The 14,959-nt window shown below is 45.3% G+C and overlaps 2 protein-coding genes across 4 annotated transcripts in view; both read left to right on the top strand.

Annotated features, from left to right (window-relative positions):
• LOC127574555 (carbohydrate sulfotransferase 9-like) overlaps nucleotides 1–14,959 on the top strand; it is a 72,407-nt gene that overhangs the window by 9,734 nt on the left and 47,714 nt on the right. For 2 of the 3 annotated variants that reach the window (XM_052023647.1, XM_052023644.1), the window contains exon 2: nucleotides 5,981–6,168. In XM_052023647.1, the coding sequence (XP_051879607.1) occupies nucleotides 6,027–6,168 (142 nt within the window). In that variant the 5' untranslated portion in view covers nucleotides 5,981–6,026. Of the gene's footprint in view, nucleotides 1–3,674; nucleotides 3,732–5,980; nucleotides 6,169–14,959 lie in introns of those variants that run through there. The other variant, XM_052023645.1, reaches the window with a different exon arrangement.
• The window catches only part of LOC127574557 (aquaporin-4-like), a 101,152-nt gene continuing 92,326 nt past the window's right edge, over nucleotides 6,134–14,959 (top strand). Inside the window, exon 1 of the mRNA XM_052023652.1 lies at nucleotides 6,134–6,168. The gene's annotated coding sequence lies outside the window, so the exon portion shown is untranslated. The remainder of the gene's footprint in view (nucleotides 6,169–14,959) is intronic.

Raw genomic sequence — 14,959 nt, 5'->3', positions numbered from 1 at the left:
CTCGGTATACATTACAATAAAAAAAACTTACCTTCTATTCCTCTACCAGATCCACAAACCCACCTCTACTTTTTACCTCGATCCCTTGCTGTGGGATCCAGCTTCACATTCCGATTTCTATATTATACAATGTTGTTTCATACTTCCTTATGACATTGAAGGAGTCCATTTGGCCCATTGAGTTTATGCCAGCTCTCAGAGCAATCCATCAATCCCACTACCCCATTCATGTCCCTGTAACCTGCTACATCCCCATCAACCCCTTTCAATTCTTCTACCCCTCACCTACACACCAGGGGCAATTTACAGCAGCCGGTTAACCTAACGACCCAGAAGGTTTTGGAATGTGGGAGGAAACCAGAGCATCCGGAGGAAACCCACGCGGTCACAGGGAGGACGTGCAAACTCCACACAGATAGCACCCGAGGTCAGATTCAAACCTGTGCCCATGGAGTAGAGATAGCAGCACTACCTGCAGCATCACCACTGTGCTGCAACTTTTCGAGGGAAAGAGGTCCTCCTCTTACCTTTACTACTTTGAATGTGTTCATGCAGCACCACCTTATAAAGAAATTAAAGAAGGATTTAACATGTATCCAATAACCGGGAGCTACAAACGTGCAACTTTCCTCCCTTATTAACATCACAGTCTTACCCAGCCCAATTAATGTTGAGTCATACTTGAGATCCCATGGTAGCAGCTACCCAGGATGTATTTTTAACACGTGCTTACATTCCCATCTGTGCTTTTCACCTTGTTATTTGTTCAGCTTTTGGACACTGGAAAATTCTGCCTCATTGAATCAGTCAAATTTCCAGCTCGTTGACCTCTATATAATGTTTTATTTAAAGCGGCATATCACAAGTCACTCAGGTGACATCGTCAAACAAAAAAAACTGATGTTCGGCCACAATATCTCCCCTGAGTGTAGGTGACCAAATCTTGACCAAGGGCTAGTTGTTTAGGAACAGCTTGAAGGAGGAAGGAGGGGCAGGGAGTTTTTTTAGTGGGGGGTGGGGGTTCCAGAGCTCGAAGCCCATACAGCTGAAGGTACGGCTGCCAATGGTGGAGTGTTGGAATTGGAGGAGCATGGAGATCTCTGAGGAGAATGTGGGGCAGGAGAGACTATCATTGCATGTTCAAAGGACTACATATCTTTTATTAGTCACGTACATCGAAACACACAGTGAAATGCATCTTTTGCGTTGTGTTCTGAGGGCAGCCCTCAAGTGTCGCCACGCTTCCAGCGCCAACATAGTATGCCCACAACTTCCTAACCCGTACATCTTTGGAATGTGGGAGGAAACCGGAGCACCCGGAGGAAACCCACGCAGACACGGGGAGAACGTACAAACTCCTTACAGACAGCAGCTGGAGTTGAACCTGGGTCTCTGGCGCTGCAATAGTATTACGCTAACTGCTACACTACTGTGCCTGCCTCTAATGTCTTGCAAATAACTCAATTTGTAAGCCAAGTCGAGTTTATTGTCATATGCACAAGTACGGTGAGGTACCGGTACCATGAAACACTTGCTTGCAGCAGCATCACAGGCACGTAGGTACAGACAACACACAGAATATAAATCGTACAAAAAGTGACACCAAACAGTGGAAGAAAAAAGACAAAGACACAATCGAAGACAAGTCTATAGTAGTGCGAGAGGTGGTCTGTAGTGCTCTGAAGCTGAGATAGGGTGAGGGTTGTGCAGGTTGGATCAAGAACCGGATGGTTGCAGGAAAGTAGCTGTTCCTGAACCTGGGGCTTCAGGCTTCTGTACCTCCTGCCTGATGGTAGCAGTGAGAAGAGGTCACAAATGGATCTTCAAGTTCCTGGAGTGAACATCACCAATAGCCTGTCCTGGACCAACCATGTAAATGCCTTGGCCAAGAAAGCTCACCAGCACCTCTGCTTCCTCAGGAGGCTAAAGAAATTCAGCATGTCCCCTTTCATCCTCACCAATTTTATCGATGCACCATAGAAAGCATCCTATCCGGATGCAACACAGCTTGGTACGGGAACTGCTCTGTCAATGACTGCAAGGAACTGCAGAAAGTTGTGGACACAGCTCAGCACATCATGGAAGACAGCCTCCCCTCCGTGGACTCTGTCTACATTTCTCACTGCCTTGGTAAAGCAGCCAACATAATCAAAGACCCCACCCACCCTGGATATTCTCTCTTCTCCCCCCACCTCCCATCGGGGAGAAGATATAAAAGCCTGAAAGCACATACCACCAGGCTCAAGGACAGCTTCTATCCCATTGTTAGAAGACTTTTGAACTGTTCCCTAGTAAAATAAGATGGACTCTTGACCTCAAAATCTACCTTGTCAGGGCCTTCCACCTTATTGTCTGCCTGCACTGCACTTTCTCTGTAACTGTATCACTTTATTCTGCATTCTGTTATTGTTTTCCCTTGTACTACCTCAATGCACTGATGTGATGAAATGATCTGCATGGATGGCATGCAAGACCAAACTTTTCACTGTACCTCAGTACATGTGACAATAATAAGAAAACGTACTAAACCATAAACCATTGAAAGAAGATGAATTGTGACAGTTTGGCGAAACAGACCTTGTCACTGACCGTCTGTGAGCTCCGTGAACCTCCAGGTCCAAGGTTATTAACATAACCACAATGCTACCGTTCCTCTTGTCACTGAGGAGGACTGCTGGGGGAGGGGGGTGGGACGTGGTGTGTGGGGATACAATCTGCTGGAGGAACTCTGCGGGTCGAGCAGCATCTGTGGGAGGAGAGGAATTGTCGCCATTTCGGGTGGAGATCCTGCGTCAGGACTGGGGAGGTGACGAGCCCACCACAAGGACAGACCCACCTAACACGGTCTTCACAATGCCTTGAACCTGCCAACTACCTACACAAAGAGGTGCAGTTTATTTTCAAGACAATACCCGTACTATTTACCCGTTGAGGCATGCTGAAATCTTTAGCGGACTGATTAAATGCCTGCAAAGCATTTACATTGTTCAAGAAACAGGCAGACTAGATGAATCACACTGCAAACACGTATTGAAACAGAGAAAACCGCACCTTCTGTACATTACGCAAGTGACACCTGATAGTACTCCATATCTTTGTGTGTGTCTGAAGCTATTCCATTGAAATGGAAAATGAATTAACTCCTAATGTAACAGGTAATATTATAGCTCCTGGCTGCTTTTAAATAAAGCATCACCACTGATATTGTACAGTGTTGCAGTTTCCAGTAATACGATCTTTGCAACTAATTGAACATCACAAGATCACAGACAAAGGAGCAGAAGTAGGCCATTCGGCCCATCGAGTCTGCTCTACTACCTCACCATGAGCTAAACTATTCTGCACACTATCCCCAATTCCCGGCCTTTTCCCCATATCCCTTGATACCTTGACCAATTAGATACCTATCGATCTCCTCCTCAAACACCCCCAATGATCGGGCCTCCACAGCTGTATGTGGCAATGAATTCCATAAATCCACGACCCTCTAGCTGCATACCTGCAATTAGGAACAAGAGTCTCTCACTACAGTAAGATTGTGGCTGATCTGATTAGAATTGGTTTATTATTGTCACGTGTACCGAAATGCAGTGAAAAGCTTTTGTTTGCATGTCATCCATACAGGTTATTCTGTACATCAGTACATCGAGGTAGTACAAAAGAAGAGCAGAATGCGGAAAATAATGTTACAGTTACAGAGAAAGTGCAGTGCAGGGAGACACCTGGTGCAGGTAGATTGTCTGCATTCGTGCCAACTCTGGTAACCTTTCATCTGCTTGCCTATCAAATATCTATCTACCTCTGCTTTAAAAATGTCCAAAGAGCTTCCACCATCCTTTAAGGAAGTGAACGAGGAACTAGAATCTAGGTTTACCCTTGTCAAATTCAGATTAGTTTATTAGACCATAAGACAAAGGAGCAGAAGTCGGCCATTCGGCCCATCGAGTCTACTCCACCATTCTATCATGAGCTGATCCATTCCTCCGTTTAGCCCCATTCCCCCACCTTCTTACCATAACCTTTGATGCCCTGGCTACTCAGATACCTATCAATCTCTGCCTTAAATACACCCAATGACTTTGCCTCCACAGCCGCCTGTGGCAACAAATTCCACAGATTCCCCACTCTCTGGCTGAAGAAATTTCTCCACATCTCTGTTCTAAATGGGCGCCCTTCAATCCTGAAGTCGTGCCCTCTTGTACTAGACTCCCCTACCACGGGAAACAACTTCGCCACATCTACTCTGTCCAGGCCTTTTAACATTCGAAATGTTTCTATGAGGTCCCCCCTCATTCTTCTGAACTCCAAGGAGTACAGCCCAAGAGCCGTCAAACGTTCCTCATGTGTTAACCCTCTCATTCCTGGGATCATTCTAGTGAATCTTCTCTGAACCCTCTCCAACGTCATATTGACATTGTCATATGTTCCTTTATTGTCATATACACCAGGGTGCCTTAAAATTCCTTACTCGTGTGAAGCTCACAGAGTGAACAGTGTACGTGGTAATGATCAATACAACAATGAGTGCAAAGACAATGGATGGTGCAAACTGAGGTGGTGCAAAAAGAAATACTGAAGTGACAACAACAGAAGAGGTAGAATTAAGGGTTTGAGAATGCGGCAGTTCCACCAGACTGATCTGAGGCGATCTGCAGAGCAGTCTCTCAGTCTGCCTTTGGTTTTGCCAGTGTGGAGGAGGCCACATTGTGAGCACCAAATGCACTGCACTAAATTGAGGCGCAAGTGAATTGCTGCTTCAGTTGGAAGGACTGTTTGTGTGCCTGTGTGGTGGGAAGGGAAGATGTCACATCTCCTACCATTGATTGGGAAAGAGCCATGAGCTGGGGAGTGAGGTGGAGGTGGCAGAGCAAACCAGAGAGTGAACAGTCCCTTCGGAATGCCAATCAGGGAGGACAGTCATAGTAATACAGCACAGAAACAGGCCCTTCGGCCCAACTCATCCATGCTGACCAAGATACCTATCTAAGCTAGTCCCATTTGCCTGCATTTGGCCCGTGTCCCTCTGAACCTTCCCTAGCCATTTAACTGTCCATGGTGAGGTGAGGTGCAGATGGACTAGACTTCCATAATGATGGTGGCATCTATTTGAAGGTGGTGGAAATTACAGAGGATGATGGTGGGGTGGAAGGTGGGGACCAGGGGAATATAATCCTTGTTCTGGGTGGGAAGAGAGGGAGAGCAGAAAGTGGAGAAGACACAGTTGAGGGCCCTGCCAACTATGGTACAGGGGAAACCTTCTCAGGGAAATGTCCTGAGTTTCCTGATACTTATGGAGATAAATGTCAGCAGTTCCTTGTGGAGCTAATGGCATTTCTCTGGAAAATCCTGACCATTACCTGGTCACTGCCTAATTGGTGTTTGTGAGATCTCATTGGGCACTGTGTTTTCAAAATGACTGTACTGACCCAACTTTAGATGTGCCTTGGATAAGATAAGATATCTTTATTAGTCACATGTACATCGAAACACACAGTGAAATGCATCTTTTGCGTAGAGTGTTCTGGGGGCAGCCCGCAAGTGTCGCCACGCTTCCGGCGCCAACATAGCATGCCCACAGCTTCCTAACCCATACGTCTTTGGAAAGTGGGAGGAAACCGGAGCACCCGGAGGAAACCCACACAAACACGGGGAGAACGTACAAACTCCTGAGAGAGGTGGAAGCAGAGTTGCTGACAGCACTTAAGTGTCTAGACAGGCATTTGAATTGCCTGAACACAGAAGGTGATTGAAGAGGCAATTCAAGGAACACACAATTTGGACACAAATTACCTGGCCACTTATCATATAGTGGGAGCTTGCTGTGCCTAACTAAGCTGCCAAATGTCCTACAATACCACTGGTAAAGTAATTGTTATGAAACTCAAGTGGGATATCCCATGCTAATTGTTTCTTTCTTAACGTCTTTGCAAAGCTTTGCATGCTGTGTTTGGTTAGTAAGCACTGTGTCCCATATCACCAGAGCTCACCCAGAGAGAGGAATGAAAGGCTGAAGATGTGGTGCCACGATGCCGAGGAGACGATGCTACCCTAAGGACGTGGCTAAAGACATGAAACTGAGACACGTCTTCCTGTCTATCCTGTTTTTTGGATTCGTGGGTCTGCTGTTCTTCATGTACCTCCACGCACGGATTGAGGAACAGTCTCCAGGTTAGTCACTGCTGTCTGAATCTTTTTATGTTTGCAAGAGACTGGTTATGGTTTTGACCTGGTGCCAGAGAGTCATAGAGTCAGACAGCACGGACACAGTCCCAATGACACACCCGGTCCCCACCATTCCTCTGGACCTGTTGCACTTGTAGATTACGTAGATGCCACGGTCAAGAAAGCACACCAGCTCCTCTACTTCCTCAGGAGGCTAAAGGAATTTGGTTTGTCCCCTTTGACTCTCACCAACTTTTACCGATGCACCATAGAGAGCATCCTATCTGGATGTATCACAGCTTGGTATGGCAACTGCTCTGCCCAGGACCGCAAGAAACTGCAGAGAGTTGTGGGCACAGCCCAGCACATGAATTGATCTGTATGAATGGTAGGCAAGACAAATTTTTCACTGTACCTCGGTACAAGTGACAATAATAAACCAATACTAATACCAATACTTATGTGGCGACAGAGAGAAATGTTTCAAAGTCCGAAAATGTGGAGAATACTCAGCGGGTCAGGCAGCATCTGTGGAGAGAGAAGCACTATGTTTCAGGTTGAAAACCCTTCATCAGAACTGGGTAAGAGAGAGAAATGAGGTGGCTTTAAGAGAGGATGGAGGAGGGATGGATGGGGCAAAGGGTGAGGCCGGGGTTGCTATGGTGATAAGCTGTTGGATGGTTATTGAGGGTAGTGAGAAAGAGTGTGTGAGAGAGAAGAAGAGCGTGATAGAGAGAGAGAGAAAACACACACACAAAGGAACATAAAAGCTGTGAAAGGCAGAGTTGTAGGAAGTGCCCAGCAGGTCAGGCTGTGCTGGTGAAGCAAAAACAGGTGAGTACAATTCAAAAAACCTGTGTGCAATTCTGGTCGCCCCATTACAGGAGGGATGGAGAGGGTGCAGAAGAGGTTCACCAGGATGCTGCCTGGATTAGAGGGCATGAGCTATCAGGAGAGGTTGGACAAACTTGGGTTGTTTTCTCTGGAGCGGCGGAGGCTGAGGGGAGACCCGATAGAGGTTTATAAAATTATGAGAAACATAGACAGGGTAGAAAGAGTCTTTTTCCCAAGATGGGAATATCAAATATGAGAGAGCATAGCTTTAAGGTGAAAGTGGGAAAGGTTAAAAGAGATTTATAAGATTTTTTTTTTACACGGAGATTGGTAGGTGCCTGGAATGTGCTTCCAAGGGAAGTGGTGGCATCAGTAACGACAGCAACGTTTAAGAGGCCTTTAGACAGACACGTGAACAGGCAGGGATTGGAGGGATATAGACCAGGGGCAGGCAGATGGGGAGTTTAAATTGGCATCATGGTCGGCTCAGACATCATGGGCTGAAGGGCCTGTTCCTGAGCTGTACTGTTCTATGTTCTACGTCATTGGGATGGGGGAGGAAACCAGAGCATCTGGAGCAACCCCACATGGTCACAGGGAGAACGTGCAAACTCCACACAGACTGCACTGGAGGTCAGGACTGAACCTATGTTGATGGAACTTGGAGCTAGCTGCACCACTGCATTGTGTAGACCCCACGTCACTTGGCATTCATTGGGATGCCCAGAAGGTCACATGACTGTCTCAGACGTGCTTTAAAGCAATGCTTCCCCCAGTAGAGCCCTGCCCCAGCAAGAAATGTGATTGAATCCATGCAACTCACATTAATGAACTGTCCTCACAATATTGGCACATAATGGCATTTAATTTGTCCTGGCTTGCTCATTTTATGTGTGTTTAAGGCATTATTTCATCAACAACAGACAAGTTTACAGAATGCCATGGGAAATAGTAATATTTTTAATGAAAACATATGACTATTTTATTAGTTGGCAGATCACTTGACCTGGATCCAACTTTTTCTTTGAAGAATTAACTTCCCCATTGAGGATGAAGTTAATGTTCTTGCCTATTTTGGGCTAAATTTAATGCTGTTGTAACATCCACATGGAACTGAAATGATGTGAAGTTGACATTGAGAAGTATGAAGTGATGAATGTAACATGGATTTATTGCATCGACTTAAATGAAGTTTAATTTGTTATGAGGAGAGATTGGACAGGCCGGGTTTGTTCCCCTCAGAGCAGTGGAGGTTGAGGGGGTACCTGATGGAGGTGTACAAAATGATGCGGGGTGTGGATTCAAGGTCAAGTCAAGTTTATTGTCATGTGCACAAGTACAGTGAGGTACAGGTACAATGAAAAACTTGCTTACAGCAGCATCACAGGCACGTAGGTACAGACAACACACAGAATATACATTATACATAAATTATGACGAGCACCCAACATAATCAAAGACCCCTCCCACCCTGGACATTCTCTCTTCTCCCCCCTCCCATCAGGCAGAAGATGCAAAAGCCAGAAAACACCTACCACCAGGCTCCAGGACAGCTTCTATCTCACTGTTATATCGAACGGTTCCCAAGTACAATAAGATGGATTCTTGACCTCGGGATCTATCTCGTTATGGCCTTGCATCTTATCGACTGCCTGCACTGCACTTTCTCTGTAACTGTAACACTTTATTCTGCATTCTGTTATTGTTTTCCCTTGTACTACCTAAATGTACTGTTGTAATGATACCTGTATGGACAGTATGCAAGACAAAATTTTCACTGTACCTCGGTACATGTGACAGTAATAAACCAATTTACCAACTTACAGCTGGAAGAGTGGATGTAAGACACTTGAACTAGGTCTCCGAGTATGATAAAATGGACTCTTGACCTCACAATCTACATCGTTATGGCCTCGCACCTTATTGTCTGCCTGCACTGCACTTTCTCTGTAACTGTAACACTTTATTCTGTTATTGTTTTCCCTTATACTACCTCAATGCACTGTGTAATGAATTCACCTGTATGGATGGCATGCAAGACAAGGTTTTCACTGTATGTCGGTACGTGTGACAATAATAATAAAACAAACCATAAACCAAACCAAGAAAGAAACAAAAGACTGTGCAAAAACAAGACCTTAGTGCAAATAAAAAAGCCACAATCAGATACAAGTCCATGGCAGTGCAAGAGGTGGTCCGTAGGGTTCCATTGCTGAGGTACAAGGTAGATGCTGGGAAGCTTTCTCATGGCGGAGTTCTAAGACCGTAGGACACGGGTTTAAAATGAGAAGTAAGAGGTTTAGAGGAGAGACAGCAGAGACTGCAGATGTTGGTATCTGGAGCAAAAAACAAACTGCTGGAGGAACTCAGCGAGTCAGGCAGCATCTGAGGCAAAGGGATAGTCGATGTTTTGGGTCAAGACCCTGCATCAGGACTGAGAGTGTAGAGGGGAGATAGCCGGTGAGAGGGAGGGGTGAGGCATAGGCTGGCAGGTGATAGGTGGAACCAGCTGAGAGCGGGATGATGGGCAGAGGAGAGGCAGGGAGCGTTGAGACGAAGGTTGGTGGGTGCTAGGTAGAAACAGAAGTAAAGAAAAAGGTGATGGTTGCGGTCCAGAAAACACTGTCGGAAGTCGGTAGACGTATGCTCTCACGACATTTGAAAAGCATTTGGATGGGCACTTGAATTGTCAAGGCATAGTAGACTACATAAATCCATACTTCAGTACATCAAAGTAGGAAAAGGGGGAAAAAACACAGAATGCAGAATAATGTTACAGTTACAGAGAAAGTGCAGTGCAGGTAGACAAATAAAGTGCAAGGGCCACGATGAGGTAGGTTGGGAGATCAAGTGCTCATCTTTAGCGTATGAGAAGTCCGTTCAAGAGTCTGATAACAGCGGGATAGAACCTGCCCTTGTGTCTGGTAGTACGTGTTCTCAAGCTTTTGTATTTTCTGCCCAACAGGAGAGGGGAGAAGAGAGAATGACCGGGGTGGGAGGGGTCCTTGATTATGTTGGCTGCTTTCCTCAGGCAGCAGGAAATGTAGACGGAGTCAATGGAGGGGAGGCTGGTTTGTGTGATGTACTGAGCTGTGCCCACAACTCTCTGCAATTCCTCGTGGTCACGGGCAGAGCAGTTGCTGTACCAAGCTGCAATGCATCAAGAGCTCCCTATCCCTCAATCCCCTGATAGACAGTTCTGAAAATATGTGTCTTCCCGCAGGTCAGAATAATCATTTACGCCATTAACTCAAAACTTTTTCTTGTGGAGTCTTGCAGAACCATGACAGATATGAATCTATTGAGATCTTTCTTGGTATTATTAAGGCCCAGATTTACTGGCCACACACCTTATTGTCTACCTGCACTGCACTTTCTCTGTAACTGTAATACTTTATTCTGTATTCTGTTATTGTTTTCCCCTGTACTACCTCAATGCACAGTGTAATGAATTCATCTGTATGCACGGAACCCAGGACGGTACATGTGACAATAATAAACCAATTCCAGTTCCAATTCTGTCGCTGCACTCTCGCTTAGCTGTGCTTGCTGGCTGAGAGGACACTGGATAGAACTTTCCAGGCCCAATATCCTGCTCCGACGTTGCATGATATAATTGGAACACAGAAATGGGTTGGGTCAGTACAAACAGCATCCACCTTTCCCAAACAACAAAGCCTCACCCACCAGCTTGGCAACGAATCAAAGCTAAGAATTGCTTTAGGAACGTTTCTGAACTTTGTTGATATTCAGAAACAATACTATTCAGAAATGAATAATGTTTTTATTTACTCATTTGAAGGGAAATCACCCCGCACTACACGGCACAGTGGCGCCTCACAGCTCCAGTGACCCGGGTTTGATCCTGACCTTGGGCGCCGTCCGTGTGGAGTTTGCACGTTCTCCCTGTGACTAGGATTCCCTTGGGTGCTCCAGTTACCAAAGACGAGCGTGTTGGTAGGTTAATTGGCCGCTATAAATTGCCCCGAGTGTGTGGGTGAGGGATAGAAGCTGGGGGGAGTTGGTGGGAATGCGGGGAAGATCGGTCACAGGGAAAATAAGTGAGGGAATGGGATTACTGTGTGACCCAGCATGAGCTCAATGGGCCAAATGTCCTCCTACGTCGTAATTTGCACACATATGTTTCAATAATTAAAAACACTACAGCACTTGCAAAGAAGTTAAAGATAATGTTACAAACATCTTTAGGTCTCACCCTTCCTCCCTCTCCCTTCCTCCCTCTCCCTCTCCCTCCCCTCCTTCTCCTTCCCCTCCGCCTCCCCCTCCCTCCGCCTCTGTAAAATCTCCAGTGAAGTAAGTGATCTGGTGGCTTCCATGCAGGTCCCACCTGTTGCAGGACCAGTGAGATTCCCTGGTCTCAGCTCAAGGGATCTAGCAAATTCATGCTTCGCTGTGGGGTCCAGCTACAACTGATTATATTTGACCAACTTGAAAAGAGCCCGGTCCCACAGAGAGCTGCGAGTTAAGGTTATAAGTATGCATTAGGACTGGGCATTTGGAAACTGTCAGCCAGTTCGAGACTTCTGTCAGATACACAATGTGCACTCAAGTCCCAAAATTAATGGCCTTTAGCACCAAAGTTCAACCCTGTCCTCTCAACCTTTCTTTGGAACAAGGCGTGGCCTTTTTAAGGTGGAGAAGAGGAGGAATTTTTTCTCTCTCACAGGATCTTAAATCTTAGAATCCTTCACCCAGAGAACTGAGGGAGCATCGTTGAATATGTTCAAGGCTGTGACTATGGTTTTTATACTATGGGGGAGTCGAGGGTTGTGGGGAATGAGCAAGGATGATAATGAACAGTAAATAAAAATTCAAAAAAAATCAGCAGATGCTGGAAATCCGAAATAAAAACAGAAAATGCTGGAAAAGCTCACCAGGTCAGGCACCATCTCCATTGATATATATCAATGTATAGATAGAGGTGTGAGGGGCATAGACAAGGTGAACGTGCACAAGTCTTTTTTCCTGGGTCATTCTCTCTTATCTCCTCTTCCAACGGGTAGAAGATACAGGAGCCTGAGGGCACGTACCACCAGACTTAAGGACAACTTCTACTCACTGTGTTAACTATTGAACGGTTCCCTTATACAATGAGATGACCTTTGACCTCAGGATCTACCCTGTTGTGACCTTGCACCTTATTGCACTGCACTTTCTCTGTAGCTGTGACACTTCACTCTGTACTGTTATTGTTTTTACCTGTACTACGTAACTGCACTGTGCACATAGAACTACAGGTACATAGATTTAAGGTGAGAGGTGTCGGATCTGGTTATTTTCGAATCAGCAGGTTCTTTCAGGAGTCCAAGAATGAGTTGAAAACAATTTGGTGCTTCACAAAGTTGTATTGGAAAAGTTTAAAACAAAGAAGCAGTCACAGAGCACATGGCACTAGCTCTACTACTGGGAGATGAGCCAAGACAAAAGGAACTAAAGGTGAGCTGGGTTGGGGGGAGGGGAAAGAGAGCAAGAGAGAGATAGAGGCAAGAGATTGATTAACAAAAAGTGACCTTTTATCCCTGAGATAAGAGGTGCTCCTTAGCTAACAATAGTCCAGTCAGGAAACCTATTAGATACCTGTGGCCAAACCAACCAATGAGAAAACACATATTCACCCAATGGACGAACCAATAAGCTAGGAAGTGGCCATTCCTTGTGCAGCCACTTGAGGTGTATTAAACACTGTGCATGTTAAAAAAAAACTGTTTAAAACAGTCGAATCCAACAGAGGGCAGAGATTTAACAGGAACCTGAGGAGCAACACTTTCACCCAGAGGGCGGTCAGTATATGGTAAACTCGTTTATTATTGTCACATGTACCGAGGTACAATGAAAAACTTTGTTTTGCATGCCATCCATACAGATCAATTCATCACATCAGTGCACTGAGGTTGTACAGGGGAAAACAATAACAGAATGCAGAATAAACTGTTACGGTTACAGAGAAAGTGCATTGCAGGCAGACAATAAGGTGCAAGGTCATAACGAGGTGGATTGTGAGGTCAAGAGTCCATCTTCTTGTACTAGGGGTCCATTCAATAGTCCTATAACAGCGGGATAGAAGCTGTCCTTGAGCCTGGTGGTACGTGCTTTCAAGTTTTTGTATCTTCTGCCTGATGGGAGTGGGTAGAAGAGAGAATGTTCGGGGTGGTGGGGTCTTTGATTATGTTGACTGCTTTACTGAGGCAGCGAGAAGTGTTGTGCTGAGCTGTGTCCACAACTCCCTTCAGTTTCTTGGCATCTCGGGCAGAGCAGTTGTCATACCGAGCCGTGATGCATCTGGATAGGATGCTTTCTGTAGTGCATCTATAAAAATTGGGGACATACGGAATGAGGTGCCAGAGGAAGTGGTTGAGGCAGGTGCATTAACAACATTTAAAAGACATTTGAACAGGTACATGGATAGAAAACATTTCAAGGGATATGGGCCAAATGCACACAAATTGAACTAGCTTAGATGGGCATCTTGGTCAGTATGGACCAGTTAGGCCAAAGGGCCTGTCTCCATGCTGTATGATTTTTTGACTCCATGATTCTATCTGTGAAAAGAGAAACAGTTAACGTTTGAAGACCCTTGATTACAATCTTAATGAAACATCTTTGAATGAAACATTGGCTCTTTCTCTTTCTACAGATGCTGCCTGACCTGTTGAGTTTTTCCAACATTTCATATCTATTTATCATGGTAAAAAATCAAGTCAGCTGTAACCTTATTAAATGGCAAAACAGGTTTTTGCATTCAATGAATTTAATCTCGCATTTCGGTTCAAGTAAAGGTTGATGTACCTGCTTCAAAACTCAGTTCTGTTTTTAGTTAAGAATCCCAGAGCCCTACTCCTTTTCTCTGTTGATTGTTATTGAAGGTGGAACATGGTGAAAAGTTAGTACAGCTCTTCTGTCTGAGTTTGGTATTGGTTTATTATTGTCACTTTTACCGAGGTACTGTGAAAAACTTGTCTAGCATACCATTCGTACAGGTCAATTCATTACACAGTGCATTGAGGTAGTACAGGGTATAAACAATACCAGAATACAGAGTAAAGTGTCACAGCTACAGGGAAGTGCATTGCCCATAGACAGTAAGTTGCAAGGTCATAACAAGGTATTGGTTTATTATTGTCACTTGTACCGAGGTACAGTGAAACACTGCCTTACATACTGATTGTACAGGTCAATTCATTACACAGTGCAGTTACATTGAGTTAGTACAGAGTGCATTGATGTAGTACAGGTAAAAACAATAACAGTACAGAGTAAAGTGTAATAGTGACATAGAGTTTAAATTTAAAAGTGTAGAACGATTATAGTAAGGGTAATGAGTAGATCTGTAGAGAGCAGCTTGCAAAGAGTCATTATCTCATCGTACAAGGGAACCATTCGATAGTCTTATCACAGTGGGGTAGAAGCTGTCCTTGAGCCTGGTGGTATGTGCCCTCAGGCTCCTGTATCTTCTGCCTGATGGGAGAGGAGAGAAGAGAGAATGACCCAGGTGGGTGGGGTCTTTGATTATGTTGGCTGCTTCACCAAGACAGCGAGAGGCATAGACAAGAGTCCATGGAGGGGAGGCTGGTTTCCGTGATGCGCTGGGCTGTGTCCACAACTCTCTGCAGTTTCTTGCGGTCCCGGGCAGAGCAGTTGCCGTACCAAGCCATGATGCATCCAGATAGGATGCTTTCTATGGTGCATTGATAAAAGTTGGTGAGTGTCAAAGGGGACATGCCAAATTTCTTTAGCCTCCTGAAGAAGTAGAGGCGCTGGTGAGCTTTCTTGGCTGTGTTGTCAACGTGGTTGGACCAGGACAGGCTATTGGTGATGTTCACTCCTAGGAACTTGAAGCTCTCAACCCTCTTGACCTCCACACGTTGATGCAGACAGGTGGATGTACACCACGCCGTTTCCTGAAGTCAATGACTAGCTCTTTTGTTTTGCTGACATTGAGGGA

This window comes from Pristis pectinata, chromosome 9 (genome assembly GCF_009764475.1).
Source record: "Pristis pectinata isolate sPriPec2 chromosome 9, sPriPec2.1.pri, whole genome shotgun sequence".
Taxonomy (NCBI): Eukaryota; Metazoa; Chordata; class Chondrichthyes; order Rhinopristiformes; family Pristidae; genus Pristis; species Pristis pectinata.
This window is presented reverse-complemented; position numbering and strand designations above follow the sequence as displayed.